The following is a 10,141-nucleotide window of genomic DNA, read 5'->3' as shown; positions in this document are numbered from 1 at the left end:
GTGTGTGTGTGTATGTGTATGTGCCCACCTACAAACACACATATGCACACCACTCATCGCACGCTTACACTGAGATGGGAGCAGGGGAAAGTGTATCTCCTTGGCCACTGATGTCAGGGTCGCTGCCCATTGTACATACCTATGAACGGTAACTGAACATTGACCACATTCACAGCAACTACTTACATCATGCATCTCTTGGAAAACTAAACAAGAGTAAACAAGAGTCTCTCTCAAAAAATGTTCTCTTGGGTACAAATCAAAACAAATACTTAAAATCACAATTTTCTCATGGATGCCAGTGCTGTGGCTTTAATTAGTTTATTTATGTCCATGCTTACTAAAAGAGACAAGTTTGGCATTTGAAATGCATTAGTCACTGGACACACAGGTGAAGACGCTAACAGTGTTATTAGTGCAAACAGTTATTTTACTATGGCAATTATTTGCCAAAAACATATCCCATTTCATATAAATGAAAATGAGATGGAGAGATTGTAAGCAGTATGCATGTACTGCTGGCTGTAGCTTCATTTCTACCATACAGACCTGTGAGTGGTGTCAATTTCTATTCTCTCATACTATGGATAACAACCACAACCATATTATGGTCTTCTCCCAGTGTTCCAGGTGGTGGTCATGCTGCTGTATCTCAGTGTGTTACTGGGACTCTACGTGGTGCCCCTGTATATCACCTCCCCCTGCATCATGGACCCCACCACCCTCAAACAACGCCCTGATGTCATTGGCCACCAGGGAGCCCCCATGGTGAGTCAGCTGACCTCTATCATCCAATCAGAATGTGGGAATATGAAACTGGCCGCTTTAAACAAATTGTATTACTACTACTCTTTTAGCTACGTGATATTGGCTTCAGAGACCGTTAAACCCCTAACCTCAGCAATGTTGGTTACACTGATGGAACCTTTAACCCAGAGGTATGATTTGAAAAAGGAAGTATAAACTCTGCCGGCTTCCTAGACATTTGTTTCCCTTGTTTTACATAAATTTTTGTTCTCCTGCTCCTCCAAGGGCTATTCTAGCATGTTAACGACCTTGTGGTTGTGCAACTGAAAATAGTCCACAAACATAACCCAGTGAGAGCCTGGAGGTCCACACCATCTCTTTCACAGATCAGATTTTAGACTGCACTAAAGTGTTAAAAAGCCTGTTAGAGCCTGTTAATTATTTATGCATCAAAAGACCACATTATGCCCACCAAAGCACATTTTTGCCTTTTTATATTTGATTTATGTGCTTGGATTAATGTCATTGCTTCCAAACGTTACCTGAAGGATTTATGTACTTGGCACAATATCTGACTCGGTATTATGCAGCACAAAAGATGGTGGATTCCTGGTTATTCACCACACTTACTCACACACTCCAAAACACACCCTGCTTCTTGTGGTATTTGTGTAAAGCGATCGATCCCCACAGTGGAATCTAAAATTAGGAGTGGCTCAGCGATGATGTGAGAAACTCCCACTTGGGATAAAAAGTCACATGACTGGACTCAGTTTCCCATAAGGACTCTCTATTGATTACAGCATCATTCCTATCCTTTGGTTCCCAGGCATTAGTCACAGGCCCTCACAGGAGGATGCTTTTCTAGTAAGTGATGTTTACCCTATTGCTTTGGTATTGATCATAACCTTGACTTTAAGAGTTAAACAGCAATCCACAAGGCGGCCCGTTTTTCATTTCACAACCTTCATTATGTTCAGAGGAAGGGGTCTATTTTTAAATAAATCTGTGATACACCACAGTAATGTTTATTCTTGTAACATGATGATTAACAAGGAAATCTTGTTTTGTGTTCATCTAACATTTTGTTCTGTCCTCAACAGTAGTAGGGCTTCTAGTAAAATCGCCAATTAGGTAATTGTTACAGGACTACATGTAATGAGTGTGTGTGGGTGTGGGTGTATTTGCAGCTTGCTCCAGAGAACACACTGTGGTCCTTCCAAAGAGCTCTACAGATGAACGTCACTGGGTTAGAGACTGACGTGGCTATCAGGTACACACACACACACACACACACACACACGTGCGATCAATACAGCAGAATGACAAAGCCAAACAAATGGGTTTTTTATTCTCTGTCTAGATTGTGCCTCGCTGATTGGTGTCCTTTCATACACTATGAAAATACTGGTTCAATCAAAACATTTGAATACCAGTTGTGGATAAGCTTACACTGGATTATTACCAATCAAAACATAATGTGTTGCTTTTTCTTCTCTAAATATAAGACCTGACATTTTGTAAATGATCAAATTGATATTCCCCTGCAGTGTATTTTTCATGTTATTATAATGAAATACAGTGGATTATGAGGTCTATAAAAAGAAAATAACGTTGATGTAGTGCTAACACATTATTGTCTTTACGGAGAAACAGGCAAAGTGGTAATGTCCCTTCAACATGAAAAAGCAGTAAATAGCAATGTAAATGCATACTTTGAACAGGCTACAGCGATGCAACGGCACATCAGTCTATCAGCAGGCAGTAGATGGAGGCATGACATCACCAACCTAATAGAAGGTGACAGGCCGAGCTCAGAGATACACACTTGGAGGGAGACAGATGAAGTGGGGAGGGTGGTTTCTGGAGTGGCCATGGTATATGATGAATAGTGGGTGTCTACTCATGCATGTGCAGTGATGAAGGGATGAGTGATTGTGTAAGGGTGGGGAGGAGCAGGATGTATGGGCTTTATTTTCTAGTGTCTTAAGGTTACTGTCAATGACTTTGGCATCTTATTTAGCTGCAGACTCTTTTCCTGTATTAGCAACCACGTTGGCGCTGTGTGTTTGTGTGTGTGTGCTTACTGTACAGTCCCAAGAGAGTTGAATGGGCGTGTGATTGGTGCAGGCCGCTGACAGGTGAGCTCCTGACTGCACTGAGTAATTAGACTTGATGACAGCCAGAGAGACAGTGAGACTCCTACAGTGAACCAGAGACACACCACATACACATGCAAGCACATACAGTCTACGTAATATACGTACATATTTAACACTTCAGTTTATCGTTCATTATTACAATATTTTTACTGATGAACTTTTTTATATATTTTGGTTTATAGTTTATAGTTTGTACACACATAAACAGACTGATATCCACGCAGGAAAGGTATTCATTTTCAGATAAGAATTAGAGTAGCAACTATTGAGAAATGGGAGGGCTTTTTTTTTGTCTTGGTTGTGTTGTGTTTTGTTTTTACTGCATAACATGCTGACGCGAACTAAAAAAGCGAAGTGATTTGATTCAAATATTGAGCAGCAGCATTTTCTAGAAAAAACCTCACAATTGGGCCAAACTCTTATCTTTTGTGCTCTCCCTTTCTCTTTTCTCTTGTTTGACATGGTTTCAAGAGTTACCCTCTAACCAAACTCCTGTCTCTTCTGCTCTGATCTAATGTCATGAGAGCTTTTATTCTTCTACTAAGCATGAGAGACAGATACAGATACTTTTGATGATCCTTTTTCTTTCGCTTAGGTTGAATTATAAAAATGTCCGAACCAGTAGTTTTGCATTTGATGTCAGTGCGGTTATAATAAATTATTTACATGAACACTATAAACTATGCTGAATACTATAAACCACCCGACTTGCATCCTCAAAGTGTGCACCCCTCTCTGATCATTAGTGTGGACGGAGTGCCTTTCCTGATGCGCGACCGCACCCTGCAGAGAACCACAGACGTCGCGAAGGTTTTCCCAGACAGACAGAAGGATGACGCCTCGCACTTCAACTGGACAGATCTGCAGCAGCTCAACGCAGGACAGTGGTTCCTCAAGGTACGTCCTGGTTGCTGATGAGGACTTTTGAAGCTATTTCAGCTTCATCTGTTAGTGCCGTGGTGCAGCGATATGTGATAAAGGTCATTGGCCCATTGAGTCACGAGGACTCTACAGTATGTGTCCTCACTAATTGATACTCCATGACATCCTCTGGTTTCATTAAGGTACAGAGATCCATTAATACTTTAGAAATGCTCTCATGTATGCAAAGTGGATCAGGGTCAACTAGTGCTTCAGAATAATTGTTTGTTTCAATCCGCTTGAAGTACGAGACTAGTGGGCCAAACAGGATGAAAACACACTGACAAACGATCCACCATGAGCATTATGTAGACATACTGCCTGTTCTTCTTTCCTGCGTGTATTCTTGTTTAGCCATTGCCTGCAGAATGTGTAAATATATCATTCTGTTACTAAGGAGGAAAATGTGCTGCAAGACGCAGCGATGTAGATACATGGCTTTCTGTGCACTGTGCTACTTTGCTGTGTTCCACTTCTACAGTACCCTCTTGTATTAGGTCTGTATTTTTTGCTCCAAAACTGCTGTGGCAAGTGTTTCTTTTAATCTATACATTTCTAAATATATACACTCCTTGTGTAATAGTAGGAAGGTTCAAACCCCCACCTTTTTGTTTTTGTTAAGTATTCTAGTTCTTCTAAAGCTTATATTCTATGACAACAGATTGCTGTGCAAAGACACTTGGCTGTAGGCTAAGATGTGTCAGTGTTTGTTTGTATATGCATTGTTTTGTCCTCTCTCCCCCTCCACTCTATTTACTTTGCAAGTGTGCACATTGTTGCTTTTTCCCAGAAAAGCTACTTCTGCGTATTGTTATGAGAATTCACTGTCCTAGTCGGATTTCTAAATGCCCAAACATGTCCTAATCTCTCCTGATCGTGTAATCAAAGTGTCATTAGAATGACAAAGCTATTTTTTAGTTGGTAAAATTCATTCATTCAAATCATGGAAGATGTAAATAAGAAGCATCGGATCTTCTTCTCCTTTGTGCTTTGAACAGGAGCGAGGGAGCAGTGAAGCGAGAAAAGATGTGAAGGAAATGAGGAAAAACAGTCCACTATTTTTATATCCCGTAGGCGTTGTCCAAACGCTCTACATAACACTTGGATGAAGGCTTTTATTCAAAGCAACTTTTAGGGTTTATTTTTCTACAGGTTTCCAATAACATAAGTTAAGTTCTAGCAGCAGGAATGTTATTACCATGCAGTAATCGTACTTTAAACAGTAATACCGGTGATATTACACCCCTGTTAAACACTGATCTTCATCCTCATGCCTTTCTATCCCTGTGCTTTAGGATGACCCCTTCTGGACGGTACACACCCTGTCCCCCCACGAGAAAGATCTGATTGCCAACCAGAGTGTGTGCAGCCTGGAGCAGCTTCTAAAGCTGGCTTCCTATCATAACAGCACAGTGGTTTTCTGGCTGAGGAGACCCCCAAAAGAGCACCCCTGCTACCACAGCTGGATTAATGATACACTGCAAGCTGTGCAGCAATCTGGGGTCCCTCAGAGTCTGGTAAGGGTATATTAACTGAACAGCATGATGTCATATTCTGAACATGTTTTATGCAAACGTGATGGGTTAAAATGTGAATGCATCTAATAGTAGCTTATATAAATTCATGCTGTTACACTCTCTGGGCAATGAGTGTTCCCTATTTCTCTTCATGTGTCACACAGTTTCATTCAGTAACCGTAGTTCTGTGTATTGTACTGTGTGTAGGTGATGTGGACTCCAGATGAACAAAGAGCTCAGGTGGGACGGCTAGCACCTGGTCTGATCCAGACCTCAGTGGACAAACAGAGTCCTCAAAGTCTCCATCAGTACGGCATCAGCAGGCTGCTGCTCAGATACAACCAGGCCAGCACGCAGGACATCAGGTAGGAAACACACACACAAACATGATATGTTATCAGGTTGGCACCTTAACACATTAATTTATTTTCAAAGCCGTGCCTGAATGTGTGCGATTGCTTTCAGAAACTACTCCCAGAGTAACATCAACCTCACCCTTTACACCATCAACGAGCCCTGGCTGTACTCGGTGCTTTGGTGCAGCGGGGTGTCTTCGGTGTCCTCAGAGGCCCCACATATCCTCAGTAAGGTGCCTTACCCCATCTGGCTCATGGTAAGGACCCAGGATATAAGTGTACAGCATTTTCTTTGCATGGAACTTCTCAGGTATCACTTTGCAATCAAGCACAGGCTTTCTTTGTAAATTAAGTTTGGCTTTTCTTTCCCCTTTCTGTTCAGCCGTAGTCTCTCTATGTGCCCACTCTACCTGGCAGCCTGGAAAAGATCTGCTTGGTAACGGCGTTTTTAAAGGTTGATTCTGTGTAGATGGTTTTAGATGACAACCTGTCACCTCTGCTTCAGCTGCGTCTCCTGTGCATGACTAAACTAGACTGTAACAGACGATATCGACAAGAGAGCCTAGCTGTCAACTAAACTCATCTAGTCTGTTTATTTCCTGCACTAAGCATCCTCTTTTATTTTTATCAACGCTCATTGGAGGTCTTGGTACAGTAGAAAGACATCATTGCGGTGTATCCTGTAGTGTATGACGCATGGCTTTCTAGTTCAGTCGTCTCCTGAAACCTCTCATCATGGGTAGCACCCACACTGTGCCTCTCTGGTCTCGCTTCACCTGCTCCGTCTTTGCAGCGTGCCAGCCTGGCCCTTCAGAGTCTGTACCACCATACGGGAACTCTGCATGACAACATGTGGACGTGACCCCGGCCCCCCTGCTGTGGTTCAGGGAGAGTTTAGGCTGCTGGGACATCTGCTGTACTGCCAGTTCGTTTGAGCTGTGACATGTGAATTTGCCATTGGATGTTGTTTAGAACAATGGCCGTGAATATTAATCCTCAGGACATCTGTTTTTTACAGGTTTCTTCTTCTTATGTTACTGTACTCGACAATGTTATTGTGCATTGCCTGTTGAATATATTTTCACAAGAGAAAATAGAAAACTGCTAAATAACATAAAAATATTTTATTTATAGTGGATTTATTATAGAGATCAAAGTGTGTACATTAGTATTGTATATTAAGCTGACTGTGCCGGATGGTTTGTTACACAGAAGTCATTGTTGGAAACTGTACTTGGGCATGTGATTGGATGAACCATCTGTCTATCAACTTTTATTACAGGCAACCAATCAGATCACCGACCCATATATCGTCAAACTCTTACCAAAGCCAGTCAGGACAAGGCTAAACTCTTTTCCATTGAGAAAAGCATTGAGTGCCGTTCTTTGCTGTTCTTTGAAGAAATACTCTCCAGTTTCTGACAGAGCTGATGCTAGCAGCAAAGTGGATTTCCGTGTGATTTTGTGTCCCTTCGATTCCAGCTGCCTCGCAAGGTTGATTGTATATAGCAGTTCAAAACAGTTTGGATGTTGTTGCTCACATAAGAGATTGTATCGCTGACCTGTAGCTCCACCCAGTGGTGGATCCTGACAGAGTGAAACCCAGACCTTACTTTGACTGTTCGTATATCTGTGTGTGTGTGTGTGTGTGTGTGTGTGTGTGTGTTTCCAGAGACCAGATGAATACTGCCTGATGTGGGTGTCAGCAGACCTCATCTCCTTTGCTGTAGTCATAGGAATATTCATTTTCCAGAAGTAAGTACGGTCGATCGGTGATATAACTGTAGTCAAATCAATTACACATGAGTTGATGTTTCTCCATTTTTCTGCTGGTGTATGAAGTGGAAAGTAAATGCTGTTCTTTTCTGTTTTAGTCTCTGCTGTGCTCTTTTTATACCCAAACACACATGAGTACATGTCACTAATTACTGCCAATTAACAAGCACCCTTCTCCTCAGTTTTACTCAGCAGACATCTCTTTGTCCGGAACACATCATTAAAATGACAGCTCGTACATAATTATGCTGTTCCTTTTTTGCGTTTTAATCACTTTTTTTAATGATTTCCCAATGAAGACCTTCAAAGGAAAGGCTGCAAACAACGCAGGGTTATTTAAAAACGTGTGTGTTATGTAGTTTTGATAAGCTGCTATGGTGTGTTTTCACTGTTCTCTCCCGTTGCACCTCACTGTTGTCACAAACCAGTGGTGACAGAAGATTTGTATACTTTTATATGAGCGTGTCTTCTCCTAGCTGAACTGTGTAAACCCTGCACACTCCTCCAGTATTTCTGTTCCTCTGGTGGAGAGTGTGCTTCTGTTTGTTTCTGTGACATCTCCAGAGACAGATGGCCTGTCCCGCTGTCCTCTCTGGGATGGAGGCCACTGATCTTTGTTCTTTACAGTCCGGTGCGGGTTCGCTCTGCTTAGCCAAGCTTTTCAGTAGCTTCTGCTGGCTTCTAAACTGACCTCTCTTGTCTCCTGCCTTCTTTTGTCCTTTTTTTGTCCTTCCGCTTCTTCCTCGTCCTTTCTCCTCTGCCTGACGTGCATGCTCTTCTCCTCCTCTGCTGCATTCTGGCATCCTCTCTCAGCTATCACATGATCAGGTAACTGGGTCACCTCTTCTGACCCAAAGTTCTTCTCTCTTTTCACTCTCTTTCTGTCTGTCACTATCTTTATCCATCCTTTTGTTTTTGAGTCATTCTTTGGTTTTCTCTTCCTCTTTTTTCCATTCTTTCTCTATTTTTTTTTTTTTGGTCACTCTCCTTATTATGACACCGATCTCCATCCGATTTTTCTCTCCACCTTACTTCCACTGCATCTCTATATTTATTTTATCTCTCTCACTTCTCTCCCTCTATCACCTGAATCGTTGTACTGCACTGTTGCCACTTTCCTCTCGAGGGAGGAGCTCATGTCTCTATTTATCTCTGTGAGCTAAATAAAATGAATGCTTTCCACCCACACAGCACAAAATACCCACAGCATCAAGTCCCCGATGAGATTTAAAATGTATTATCCATCTTATTAAGCCAAATGACTAAACGTCCAAAATGAGCTACGGATACGCGTTCATCAGCCGAAGTGCTTCAGCATTGGCTTTTATTGGTGCCTGTTTGCATTTCTGTTTCTAAATGCCGCTGTCCATTAGTCACAGTTGATTGTGACTAATGCTCTTCCGTTAGGTTAATTGAAATCAAGGCTGTTTTCATTAAAGCGAGGATGCCGGTTTCGCATACACAAAAATGAATTCCTCTGATTTGACTGATGTACAGAGCTAAATCCAGGCAGTGATCGCCCCAATGACAAATGTTGATTAGAGGAACACGGCCTACACATTTCACAGAATAGAGCAAAATGTTTAGCCTTTAATTATTTTAGTAATGATTAAGAGGGTGAAAATCATTAGATAAATGACTGCAGGGATAGAATAAATATAGCTCTATTCTAGTAGCTGCACACACTGTAATCATAATATTACATATTTTGGTAACCATTCTAATTAGGCACCCAAAATAAAGGTTTTACAAGTTGTAGCCAATAGCTTTATCAACGGATCGTAAGTAATTTACTAATGCTTAATGGATCAGTTATAAGCCATTAATAAAAGCTACTTTAGGGTTGCCAGGTTGTGAAATGTCCCTTTCAGTAATTGGACTGTATGACCATTTACTTTCTGGAAAAGGGCTACAGAGCATCTGGACCAGAATCCATTAATTATTAAGAATGTATTAATGGTTTACCAACTACTGACTTACCACATAGAAAGGATTAATACTGTTAAAAAGCAGTTAGTTACAACTAACATTTGATAAAGGGGGCCCTTTCAAAAAGTGGTGCCCATAATTTAGTGCTCATTTGAAAACTTTGCCCCATAACAAGTTTCCTGTAAACCAGATCATCAGATGAGGATTCAGTTTGCTCAGAGAAAGTGAAACCCAGTAGTTTCCCATTAAACAGAGCTAGGCCTGATCACCAACTCCATAGTCCCTTCTAAAGATTTAATCGACACCCCTCTATGGACCAAAATCTTGACCCTAACCTGAATATTGAGAGCAAAGGCAGCAGTATTTGGTGACATCATCGTCGTCTCTAGGAGATCTCTGACCTCACATGTGACCTCTGCAGGTATCGGATGAGCGGCATGCGCAGCTACAACCCTGAACAGATCATGCTGAGCGCTGCGGTCAGGAGGTCCAGCAGAGACCTCAACGTGATGAAGGAGAAACTCATCTTCTCTGGTAAGACCCTCACACGGAAACCGGAGGGACATGTGTGTTTGTCACTCTTGGATGTTTTGTTGTGTGTTGTTGTTGTTGTTGTTGTTTGGACTCCTGAACTCTTAAACAAATTCCTCTCTATCGTTTTGATTTGCTGATTTCACAAAAATAATCAGTTTCTGACACTTTTAGCTTAAAGACGAGGAATTGGCCATTTTTG

General features: G+C 41.6%; 1 protein-coding gene across 1 annotated transcript in view; it reads left to right on the top strand.

Moving 5' to 3' along the window:
• The window catches only part of gdpd5b (glycerophosphodiester phosphodiesterase domain containing 5b), a 40,074-nt gene that overhangs the window by 29,262 nt on the left and 671 nt on the right, over window positions 1-10,141 (top strand). The window contains 8 exon segments of the mRNA XM_035680621.1: window positions 623-768; window positions 1,938-2,020; window positions 3,656-3,806; window positions 5,126-5,347; window positions 5,555-5,712; window positions 5,813-5,960; window positions 7,376-7,458; window positions 9,830-9,942. Of these exon segments, the coding sequence (XP_035536514.1) occupies window positions 623-768; window positions 1,938-2,020; window positions 3,656-3,806; window positions 5,126-5,347; window positions 5,555-5,712; window positions 5,813-5,960; window positions 7,376-7,458; window positions 9,830-9,942 (1,104 nt within the window).

Source organism: Morone saxatilis, unplaced genomic scaffold, assembly GCF_004916995.1.
Source record: "Morone saxatilis isolate NCDOM2014 unplaced genomic scaffold, NCSU_SB_2.0 Contig8, whole genome shotgun sequence".
NCBI classification, from domain to species: domain Eukaryota; kingdom Metazoa; phylum Chordata; class Actinopteri; family Moronidae; genus Morone; species Morone saxatilis.
This window is presented reverse-complemented; position numbering and strand designations above follow the sequence as displayed.